The 13116-nt window shown below is 40.2% G+C and overlaps 1 protein-coding gene across 1 annotated transcript in view; it reads right to left on the minus strand.

Annotated features, from left to right (window-relative positions):
- Positions 1-313: 313 nt before the first annotated feature.
- The window catches only part of LOC132111268 (zona pellucida sperm-binding protein 3-like), a 33680-nt gene continuing 20877 nt past the window's right edge, over positions 314-13116 (minus strand). Inside the window, exon 8 of the mRNA XM_059518423.1 lies at positions 314-438. Within this exon, the coding sequence (XP_059374406.1) occupies positions 362-438 (77 nt within the window). The 3' untranslated portion in view covers positions 314-361. The remainder of the gene's footprint in view (positions 439-13116) is intronic.

Consider the following 13116-nt stretch of genomic DNA (forward strand, 5'->3'; position numbering starts at 1 on the left):
TCCCCAATATTATGGAAGGGCAACATACTGAAAACAGAAGAGGACCTAGGACAGATCCTTGAGGCACTCCATATTTTACTGGTGAAATGAGACGCTGCCCATGTAAATAAACCATGGTAGCAATCAGACTAGTAGGATCTAAACCATCTTAGAGCCTGCCCTTGAATACCTGTATAGTTTTGTAGCCAATCTAGGATTGTCATGATCTATGGTGTCAAATGCAGCACTAAAATAAAGTAAAACTAGCAATGAGATTAATCTAATCTTTAGAGCACAACTCCAAATAGTTACTAGACAAGAGCAGAAGCAAGAACACGGTTTTCCATTTATTCAAAGTCAGCAATAGGGTTGTCCCCATTTGTTATAATCCACCTAAAGTCTTCTGTCGCCCTTGAACCATTACAGGACCGAGGGAGGCCTTGCCTTCCCACTGAACACCTAATTATAATTATTATTATAATTATAATTACATAATTATTCTTTTTTTTTTTCTATTTTTACTTCAGTGCATGTCAATCCTTGTAATGTTTGGAGATTTCATAGTGAAAGATATTCATCAGTATATTGCCAACATTTATTCATTTTTTTTTTTAGAAAGATTATGGAACTATGCATATTTTAGATGTATTAAGTCCCCACATCTAACAGTGACTGAAACTTTTTAGATGTTCTGAGACAACACTGTGATTCTCTTAAAATCCATCCATCTTTAAGATTATTCCAGAAATACATTTTGATGCATCCACAAAACAATCACATGAAACATGATGCTCTCTTGTGGCTGCTGGGATACATTGGAGATGTAAGTGAAATAAATGAATTATTTACCTAACAAATTATACATTTAGAACAATAAAATGGGTTGATTTGTAGAATTAGTTGAATTGTTAACACTTTAAAGAAACATAAACAGATACATGTAGTCACTTTTTTTAAAAACAATTGTCAAAACTTGTTTAATACTAAAACAACTAAATCTAAACTAAAAATAAATGCTTGAAAATAAATTAAAGCAATAGAAAATACTAGAATTGAAAAGAAAACAAACTGAAAATATAAATTTTAAAGCTAATTAAAAATCAGTATTATAAATTTAAATATTTATAAATAAATATTTCAAATTAATAATATAATAGTATTACATATACGTGCTGAAAGTGGCACTTGGTTTTGCATTTGCCTATCGCGGGACTGCCCAGTCTCGATCTGCTAAATAGTGAGGCGTGGCCAGCTGACTTCAATCACAGGTAATAAGCCAAATACAAAAGCGTTAGGTTTCACCGTGGCAGCTCTCGTGTGAGCCCTCCTCGTGTGAAGACCGACGAGTGTAAAGACAATCGACTCTACCTGCGCGACTCCACTGAGCAAGGACACCGACAGGGAACTTGAGTATTGCTTTTCTCCTCTTTCTTTACTTTTTGTATACCTTGTACTCAAATATCTCTTACACTTGTAGTCACTACATGCTTTCAGATCTCTACTATCACTACTAACACTCGGAGAGCTCTACTACTACGCTCTCTATTTCAGTTGGTCTCTGGATCCGCCAGTCTGCAGTTAACAAAGCAGACTTCATTTCTTCTATTGCTACTCATTCCGGTCTCAACCTCATGGCACTGACAGAGACTTGGATCAAACCTGAAGATACTGCCACCCCTGCAGCCCTCTCCACTAATTTCACTTGTTCCCACACTCCTCGTACCACTGGGAGGGGTGGAGGTACAGGTCTCCTTATATCAAAAGAATGGAAATTTGATCTTCAGCCATCACCTACAGGTACTGGTCCATTTGAATCACATGCCATTACTGTAACCCACCCTGTTAAAATCCACTTTGTGGTCATTTATCGTCCCCCAGGTCAATTGGGAAACTTCTTGGAGGAGTTGGATGTGCTGCTATCAAACTTTCCTGAAGATGGTACTCCTCTGGTACTGCTTGGTGACTTCAACATCCACCTAGATAAGCCCCAGGCTGCTGACTTCAAAACTCTGCTCACCTCATTTGATCTCAAGCTAGTGTCTACTACAGCGACTCCCAAATCAGGCAACCAACTGGACCTCATCTACACGTGCTGTTGCTCTGTGGACAACACTTCAGTTGCTCCACTGCACACCTCAGACCACTTCCTCATTACTGCTAACCTAGCACTTACTTAGTTCCTCACACTCCAACGCAGGTCACCTTTCGACGGAACCTATGCTCACTCTCTCCATCTCGCCTATCTTCTGTGGTTTCATCCTCACTTCCTGCACTCTCTCAGTTTTCTGCTCTGGACACGAACAGCGCTACGGACACTCTTTGCTCCACTTTAACATCTTCCTCGGACAACTTGTGCCCACTGTTGTCTAGACCAGCATGCACCGCCCCATCTGCCCCCTGGCTGTCCGAGGTTCTCCGTGAACATCGCTCTAAACTCAGGGCTGCAGAGAGGAAATGGCAGAAATCAAGAAACTCTACCGACCTCAGTGTGTATCAGTCTCTCCTCTCTTCCTTCTCTGCAAATGTCTTCATGGCTAAAACATCCTACTACCACAACAAAATTAACAACTATTGTGACACTCGGACACTCTTCAAGACTTTCTCTTCTCTTCTTAATCCGCCGCCACCACCTCCTCCATCGACTCTTACAGCGGACGACTTTGCAGCTTTCTTCACAAATAAGACAAGATCCATCAGTGACCAATTCTCCACACCGCAGACTGAGGACAACTTCACAATGACCGACGCACACTCTTTCTCCTCCTTCTCCCCACTCTCAGAGATGGACGTCTCAAAACTTCTCCTGTCCAATCATCCTACTGTACACTTGATCCCATCCCCGCTCACCTCCTTCAAGCGATCTCTTCTTCAGTCATACCTTCGCTTACTCACATTATCAACTTCTCTCTTCACTCTGGAACATTTCCCTCAGCATTCAAGCAGGCTCGGGTAAGCCCACTGCTCAAGAAACCATCTCTAAATCCAGCGCTTCTTGAAAACTACAGACCGGTATCCCTTCTTCCATTCATTGCAAAGATACTTGAGCGAGCTGTGTTCAACCAGCTTTCTATGTTCCTTGTACAGAACAACCTCCTTGACAGCAACCAATCTGGCTTCAAAAGTGGCCACTCAACTGAGACTGCTCTGCTCTTGGTTACTGAAGCCCTGCGACTAGCAAGAGCAGCTTCAAAATCCTCGGTACTCCTCTTACTGGACCTGTCTGCTGCTTTTGACACTGTTAATCACCAGATTCTCCTGTCCACCCTCAGAAAGATGGGCATCTCTGGAACTGCACTCCTGTGGGATAAGTCCTACCTCTCTGACAGAGGTAGGACCTCTCTGACAGATCCTTCAGTGTGTCTTGATGTTTCAAAGTCACACCACCTTGCTAAAGGGGTTCCTCAAGGCTCAGTACCTGGACCACTTCTCTTCTCCATCTACATGACATCATTAGGATCTGTCATTCAGAATCATGGCTTTTCTTATCACTGCTACGCTGATGACACCCAACTCTACTTCTCATACCAGCCAGATGACCCGATGGTAGCTGCTCGCATTTTAGCCTGTCTGAGTGACATTTCTAGCTGGATGAATGACCATCACCTTCAGCTTAACCTTACGAAGAAAGAACTCCTGGTGATTCCAGCTAACCCATTGCTTCATCACAACTTCTCTATACAGCTGGGCTCATCAACCATTACTCCTTCTAGGACAGCCAGAAACCTAGGAGTTGTGATGGATCATCAGTTAAGCTTCACAGACCACATTGCTACAACGACCCGGTCCTGCAGGTTTGCTTTATACAACATTAGGAAGATTAGACCCTTCCTGTCAGAGCAAGCCACCCAACTTCTTGTCCAAGCTCTTGTTCTCTCCAGACTGGACTATTGTAATGCTCTCCTGGCGGGCCTTCCTGCATGTACTGTCAAGCCTCTGCAGTTGATCCAGAATGCAGCAGCGAGGGTTGTCTTCAATGAGCCGAAAAAAGCTCACGTTACTCCTCTCCTCATCAGGTTACACTGGCTACCAGTAGCCGCTCGCATCAAATTCAAGGTACTGATGCTTGCCTACAAGACAACCACTGGCACGGCACCAACTTACCTAAACTCACTGGTTAAATCTTATGTGCCCTCCAGAAGTTTGCGTTCTGCAAGTGAACGACGCCTTGTGGTGCCATCCCAAAGAAGTTCAAAATCACTCTCACGGACCTTTTTCTGGACTGTGCCCAGCTGGTGGAATGACCTCCCAATCTCAATTCGAACAGCTGAGTCTTTACTCATTTTCAAGAAACATCTAAAGACTCATCTTTTTTGCCTGCACTTAACCAACTAACACTAGCACTTTTCCTTTTCTTGTCTTTTCATTTATAAAAAAAAAAAAAAACCTGGCTATGTGTTCTATACTAGACTAATTGAGACTTGTCATGGCACTTGTATACTGTAGTTGTTCTCTTGTTGACCTGACTGCTTCTATTGTTCTCATTTGTAAGTCGCTTTGGATAAAAGCGTCTGCTAAATGATTAAATGTAAATGTAAATATATTAGCATAATACTACAAAAACATTTTTACTGTAAGTTTGTCAGTGCATATTTGTACTGTGTTAAAACTTTAAAACTTGCAAAAGTATAGTCACAAATCATTACTTTAACAATTTAGAACATTTATTTTCTGAATGAAAAATATAGTTGTTTACAATGGGATATAATTTGGCTCTTCTGCCAGCTGTAAATCACTCATGATGATGATGGCAACGGCGGAGGCGGAGATCTCACTTTACACAACCAAAACAGATGAGAATCCGGGGTGAACAGAAGTTTTATTAGCTTCAAATGTAATGTGGTTAAAAAAGTTACTAACATTTAAAATCACCAATATAAACAGTATCTGCTAATTAATATACATGTTTTCCAAAAAGCAGCTCTAAGAAGGGCTTTTATAGTCCAGTTTTCAGCTTTGTTCATTTAATTGTCTTTAAGTTTGTTTTTCCAGTTCAGATGAACACTGATCATTGTCCACTCACATCAGCAAACCTCAAACACCGCAGCAGTTCGTCTAAAGCTAACCCAACAAAACTCAACATGAATTATGAAAAGGTTTAAGACCGACATTGTGCTTTTACAACCAGTTACTCCAAAACACTTAAATGACTTTTACCTCATAGTAATGACGGATAAATGCTGATTAAACCATTGTGTCGAAGGAGCTCAACCTGTGGATATGTTCAGTTTTTAAATGAATGTTTCATGATATTCAGATGCACAGTATCATGTGAAAAAGTGATTGTCCTTCGCAACAAAAAAATATTTTATTTTCCAGTTTAGCCAAAACCCAACAAGAACACACTGCTATTGTTTTAGGCACAAGACAGAACTGAGTAGAGGGAGTGACTCTTAACAAGAACATTTTTGATCATATTTCTGCCCAAAATCAACAGAAAAAAAGGAAAAAGTAATAATAATAATATAATTTTATATTTTAGCCGATTCTGGGACAATTAAACCTTTTTGCCTTTTTTAATAACAATTAAGCATTTTGCCTCAAATTCTCACAATGGTCAGGTGAAAGAAATCTCATCCTCATTACTAACATTCAGTAATACATCGTCCTTTCTGCATACAATAAATAAAATTCAGCACAACAAATACTTTCAGTTCCACTTTACTAATGTATTTTTTTTTTTTAACTTAAATTGCACTGCTTTATTCTTTTGATTTTTGACTCACCCATGGAAAATTTTGGCAGGACGCTACATATATGTTTGGGTTTAAAGCAATAGTTTACTAAAAATGAAAATTAGCCAGAATGTGCTCACCCTCAGGTCATCCAAGATATTGAGGAGTTTGTTTCTTCATCAGAATTAGAGCAATGTAGCATTGCGTCACTTGCACACCCAGTGAATGGGTGCCGTCAGAATGAGAGTCTAAACAGCTTTTGGTTCCACTGCTGAGCAAGTGATGGTTTTCTCCAAATTCGGTACATTTTCAGTGAATGTAAATTTTTGGCCAAACTATTTCTTTCAGAACATGCAACAGCACCATTATGGTGGAATGTAGCATCTGTCTGTACTGCTTTATTGTAAATAACCAGCATGCAATTCAAATTAAAACACAAAGGGCCTAATGATTTGCTTCGACACATTCTGCTCCTTCACTTCCTCTGCAAACAGAATGGGTTATGCAGTTTCACAGTGTTTTAAGACTTAAAGAACTCGATATGCTGAAATCTCTTTGGTAAACCATCATAGCTGGTGTGTCTAAGATAATGAGGTCACTAACCGTTCACAATAAACCCACATTATTGTTCACTCCAATGCAAAAGTCGAGTCTGTGATGCTCTTTGGTGTGTCTGAATGCAGGTGGAAATGTGACCAGAGCTGCAAAAATACAAAATCATCCCTAATGCAATGAGAAAGCCTTTCTGATTATTATATTTAGAATACAGTTTTCATATACAATTTTAATACATATTGTAAATTAACCATAGGTTGTGTCTGCGATCAGAATAGAAACCCTCCCGTCTTTGGCAGCATTTAAACTTGAGATGCGTTAGCCGGGTGAAACCCCGTTCGTAGGGTTAAACTGTAAAATATTGCTTGAACATGCCGCGTATCACTGGACATGATACTTCAAACTCCCTGTTATATCCATCCCATGATGCAAATGAGTGAATCTCATGAGCATTCAAACATGTTGCATACAGAAAAGCAAACCTTTTTTGCATTTCAGCAAAATATTAAGCAAATTTTGACACAAAATCTGGGCTTTTCATGAGATTCATCCATCGACTGAAGTTCACATCTCAGTAAACACTGTGTCCGCTATTTTAATTTTTGCTTGCTAAAACTTCATGCGTAAACTAATAAAATCCACGAGGAACCCGGTATAAAAGAACAACTGCAGTTCAGCGTATCCTATTAAATAACAGAGCTGCGTCTATGTGCAGCAAAATAAAAGTGCTGGGACTGACATCCGTGTACAAGTCCACAGTGAAATCTGTGAATAATACTGGTAAAGCAGAGCGCACCGCAGCGTCCTTCATTACTGCCCCGTCACTAACACTGTGAGGAAGCTCCGACTGGGACCGAGGGGTTGTGAGAGGCTCCTCTGTGCCAGTGCTGGTCTCAGATCAGTCTGGAGTTTCTCAGGAACTGAATGAGGACTTTGTAAATGAAGGAGTACTGTGAAAGCGTCTGTACCATCATCATGCGTTGCTGCCGCAGCAAGTTCAGAACAGTCGGGACGTCCAGCATCTGTCAGGAAACATCGACACGTCAGTATTAAAACAGGAGTATTTCACAGCAGTTTTGAACGGGGCCAATCCAAATTTAGATTCTGAATTATGAAATATTTAATAAGCAAAGTACGCCATGTTTATTTGTAAAGCAGATTTTACATACAGCGATAATGCAAAGAGCTTGAGATAAAGTTTTACAAAATTGTAAATGGCTATTAGAATATAACTAAATAATTGAGTCTAGTGGTCGACCGATATATAGCCAAGGCCGATATATCGGCCGATATTTCGCATTTTTCAAATATCGGCATTGGCAGATAAGTTTTTTTATTTGGCAAGTGTGTTTGAGGCGGGAATTTATTTTGGCAGCGCTGAGAGCGGCAATGTCTGAGTGCACACAATGCTTAAAAATCTTACTCTTGTTTGTCGTCTCTAATAGTTCTGTCTAATACAGACAGAAGTCTGTCTAATAATCAAATAGAACGGTTGAACAATTAATGTATACACTGTTAAAAAAATCCGTAAATTTAGGGGTCACTTTACCGTGGATTTGCTACGGATTCGCTCCGTTTTGTGAAATACGGAAAGTTTGCTGTTGCGCAAGGCAGTATGGGTAGAATTTTCTCCCCCAGCCAGAATTTTCCGACGCCATTACATTCAGTGCGGTCAGTGCCAGCCTGAAGTTCTGCGAGACACATGGAAAGTTGGAAACAGGTTGGTTGTGTGTAATGAGAATAGGAATGGAGTGCCACCTCTCAAACAAAATATATTGAGTTAAACATGTTAAACACATGATAAGCACGTTTTCTGTTCATTTACGTCTGCATGGCGGGCGTTCTGTTCTGGTACCCCTCGCCAGACAGTCGCCTTTCCCCCATGAAATGTAGGACAAATTATTAGTTGGTTAATTTTATCTCGAAGGTTTCTAGGTTTTTAGCAGCATTCCAACCGGAGCTATACAGGGTAGTGTGGCTCGCAGCTGAGCACGGGACCTTTGCTGCAAGCTGCGTTAGCATTAGCATGTCGGCTGCGCTTCCTAAGTACTGGGTACGTCAAAAGCCCATTTTTTGTTCCCCCTCGTACATTAAATTGGTCTCGATAGGCAGTTGATAGTCGTGTGTGTTTCATGTCGACATCTGAATGTGTGCGTTTCGCGTAATTTTGAAGCGTGAGTGGACGTTTGCTGCTAGCTGCGCTAGCATTAGCCCGCCGCCTGTGCTTCGTAAGTACGTCAAAAGCCAATTTTTTGGATACACTCATGCCAATTTTTTGGATACTGAGTGTATCCACTCATTGGATACACTCATGGCTAAACTGGAGGAATTAGGAGTTCTCTCTGTAGATGACCTGAGCCTTGTGGACCCGGAGGACATTAAAGACACTCTGCCATTCATTCAGTGCAAAAGATTCGTCAGAGCTGTCAAAGCATTGGAAGCAGGTGAGTTTTTTCCCCTCTGTTTTAATGCAAGTTTTCTGAGACTACAAAGGCTGATTAAAAAATGCAAAAAAAAAGGTTGCCATCAGCTGTACATGGCAATAACTACTCTATAATTGGTTTTCGTAATTAGGTCCATTTGTATTCCTGGTGGACCCAAACTGGACATTGAGGACCAATGTATTAATTGATTCGTAACAATTGTGATGTGTTTAATTTATGGAGATGTGTGTCATGTCATCCATAGATTCACAAGCTCCACCCCAGTTCACCAGGCCTGGCCCCTCATCAACACCTGAGCCACAGAGGTTTCAGCTGCCCTCAACACCACCTGAGACAACCGACTCCCCATCCCAAGACACATATTCTGTACCATGGCACAAATTTCCCTCAAAAGTCATGGATGAGTTGCGTGAAAAGAAGTACATAATGGGGAAAGACAGACGAGAGATGGTTCGGATCGTCGCTGAAGATTACCTCCACAAACACCCAGGAAGACCTGGTAGACAAAAGCTGAGGGAACTCGCCAGTATGATTGTAGGACAATATCCTGCCTCCTTCAAGCTGACTGAGCCGTTTGGAAACAAACCTTTTGCAAAAGATGGTTCTGAAACTCTTTCGTCAGCTGGAACACCGAATTGAAAATATGAAGAGGCACAAAGCTCACTGAAGAGGCGAGCAGGGGGTGAAAATTCAACAAAGAAAAGGCCCAGAAATTCAGATCTGTATGGATGTGTGGCGTGGGATCCAATCATTGAGGGGACTGTGTGTAGAGAAGACCTGCTGTCTAAACGAGATGACTTGAAACGTGCCTTTCAAACCAGGGATCTTCAGGTGGGTCTGCAATCATCCATTATTTTCTTGTGTTGTAAGGACACGTGAAATTGTAGGACACATTGTGAAATTGTAGATCGTCTGACATCACTACGCCCATAGTCTATTGAAATTGATACCCTGTTTTATTATTTTAATTGGTTAGTTTGACTAACTGTTCAACTGTTTGACTAACTGCCTCATATCTTTAGGAGTCATCTGTTCGAAAATTGATGACTGAAACATATCCCATTCAGCGTGAAATCCTCAACGATGCTGATACCGCTATTGGCGTTGTAAAGGACAAGTGGCCGTTCCTGTTTGAAGTTCCTCACCTGTTTGATCATTCATCTAAACTCCTTGGCTTCTCTGTACAAAACAAGCTGGCACAGGTGTGTTGTTACTGTTATTATTATGATTGTGCTGTGCTGCTCCATATGGAGAGAATTTTGTCTTTATTAATCAATCAAAAAAAGAATTGCAACCAAAAAGAGAGTTGAGACCAAAAAAGATAAACTGGCAACCAATCAAATAGAATAAATTGGATGAACAATCAAATAGAATAGATTTGAGACCAAAAATCAGGAAGTGGCAACCAAAAAAGCAGAACATTTGAGATCAAAACAGAACAGGTTGCAAATGAAAATGAAATGATTAGAATTTTTTTTTTTTCAAAATTCTCTCCATAGCTGCATTTTTTGGAGGCCAAACGAAAATGAGTGTTAGTCTTAGGTACCTGTACAAAATTAACACCTTGAACCTTGAACAGGAACTTTCCAAAAAAGAAAAGGGGATCAATGACTTCCTTGACTCCAAAGGGATGAAGACGGGCGAAGGTCCAATACAGCTCATCTGTGGCATTGCAAAATACTTCAAGGAAGACTCTTATAAACTCTTCGACAAAAAAGAGGTAGATGTTGTAAATTTTAAACTGTGTGCATGATAATTATTTCCATCCAGTGGTGAACCAAGTAACCAATCACAGTATGAAGTATAGATTCCCCTAATTGAGCTGCTGATATTCTCTATAAACTCTCTCTCTATAAACTATTTACATTAATGTCTGTGCTTAATGGCTACCTCTGTCTGATGAAGACACTAGCAGATAGTCAATTTGCCAGCAGGTTTGTGTGCACTGGAAACATTAATTCATGTGTCATGTCTGTCACCAAAACAGATCTCTGCAGATCCTGAAGTCGAACTCCCAGTGACCCCATGCATCCTAGTCAGAGGTTTGTAGTTAAATATTTTTTGTATCTCAGCGAGCTGTTTTATAAGCTGTTGTTTTGTCTTATTAAAGAAATGTTTTGCTTGCCTTAAAATATAGGATTATTTTTTTTTGTACATGATGCTCAGAATTATTTTTTTTTCTTTATCTTTTTTTTTTATCTGTGTTTAAGGTGACAAGCAATTCAAGATTGCTCTTGATGGGTTACTTGTCAATGACCACATCACCTCTCCCATTGTGGCCTTGAGCTACGTCTTCTCCATGTTTTATGTCTGCAACATCCAATACCCACCGGAGATGGCTTTTACTCTCGAATTCATGCAAAGGTAAGCACTCATTGTTTGGAAATACTTTGTAAATGTGACTTTGCCATGCCTTTCTGCACCCGACCTGCTTTTTGTCAATCTACACCAAACCCCTTTGTCTGAGATGTACAAGCTCAAAATGTGTCGTCACATGCTGTGAGCTTTTAGATCAGCTGTTATTGGCTTATGATCCCCCTGAATATGGATTTGTTCGCAGATTTCGTAGCTCCCTGTTGAAGATTATTGTTGGAATAAATGTGTCATATTTTTTAAAATGGCAGGTAACATGCTTTTTGCTTTACATAGTGTCCCAAGTCAATCAAAAACAAAACAAACATAACATGATTCTAGTTGGGAAATGGAGCAAAAACATATTTTTCTTAGAATGGTTACTTGAAACAAAATTCGTTTGAACTATCTCTTTAAAACCATTAGCACCTGAGACCAGATTATGTCAGTGGTGGTCAAACCTTTTCATGTCAAAGACACACAAACTGAAATGTATTTGGCTGCAGACTCCAACCTCAAAATATGTTGTTCCAGGGACCCCCTCCAGAAGCAAAGACTAAACATATTAATTTAAAAAATAATACATGCTGGATTCATGCCCAAATGTTAATACTTTGATGTGTAACATGCACTGTATGTCACAGTTGCTCCACTCCATGTTTGAGGAACCCCCAGGACAGTCCATGTTTAAATGTGCTGTTTCACCTTTTGATAGTACGATGTCAACTGTGTTTTCTATCCCCTTCTGTGTTCTGTGCATTTATAATATCCCTGCACACATGTTGAGGATGCATGCTGTCATGTGTTGGTGATAAGCAGACTTCTCGCACTTGCAAACAATTCTGTATATGCGCAGTCTTAATGCATGTGTCTTGATAAGCTTAGCCACTGGCACCAGCACCACAACAACATTGGGTACTAGACATATGGTCAACTAGAATGATAGAGAGGTTCATACATAGGGGCATATTGAAGAAAACAAATGTATGATTTTATTGAACTGCTCCACTCCTGTCAAGCCACACTACATGTGCAAACTTTGTCTGCATCTCACTATTATTATTATTTTTTTCTCAGAGTTTTCTTTGGGATCAATCCTGATCGAGGCTCCAAGGCAGAGAAGAAGGGGAAGAAACGGCACTTCATTCCTCCACAGGTGTGCAAGCTAGTTTCTCAGCTGAAGGAATTTGAATGCAAGCAGAAGGAATCTGAGTGGGCCATTTGAGCTGTTCTCAAAGCTCAGAAAATACCTTTTTGGACTGAATGTACACACACACACAGGCAAATCCAAAAACATGGGGCTTGGGAGTAGAAATACAGATTTTTACAGTATTATGTGAGTTCAGATGTTTTAACTAGATGCCCACAACACACATGCTGCAGTTTCAAATCCCCCATGTTAAGGGGGAGGGAAGGTGGGCGATATTTGTCATTCCAGGTAGAGCTTTGCCTGTCAATGTGGAGTTGGAGGTGTAAGTTTTAAGTTTTATTTTTTGCAGAAATCTCTTTATGGCATGTTGCACAGAATCATCCTTCTAAGGTCATGGTTGTTATTGCTGCACTGATGTTTTATAGAAAATTTGTATAATGTAATACTTCTAATGTTCTATTTGTTTTTTGTAGAAAGGTCAGACACTGGTTGCAGAGCTCTGCCTGTCGGTGTGATATGTGGAGTTGGAGGTGTAGGTTTCTGCATCCTCCTGGAGGGGGCTCCTCATTTTGCACTGACAGGTGAGACGGCAACAGCAATGCTGGCAGTTTTATTGTCTTATTTTGTCAATGTCTTTAACAAATCCATTTGTTATTAATGCCTGTCAGCCTGTGGGTGCTAACAAGTTGCTAGATTTGGCAGCTCCCTGTTAAAGGACATGGCTGTAGTTCTTTGAGAGAACAGCTGGTTTATGTATGTAAAATTGCTCTGAATGTGAAGGTGATGTTCTGAATGTTTTAATGGTTGTAATGTAAATATTGCAATTCATTCACCACAAAAAGTGCAATCACTTTAAAGCACTCGCAGCTGTTAAAGGAAATAAATAATTTTTGTGATTCTACATTTGTGCTTTATTGATGATAAACGGTATAGAGAACTGTACGGAATTAAACATTTTAGGATG

The sequence above is a fragment of the Carassius carassius genome, chromosome 31 (assembly GCF_963082965.1).
Source record: "Carassius carassius chromosome 31, fCarCar2.1, whole genome shotgun sequence".
In the NCBI taxonomy this organism is placed as follows: domain Eukaryota; kingdom Metazoa; phylum Chordata; class Actinopteri; order Cypriniformes; family Cyprinidae; genus Carassius; species Carassius carassius.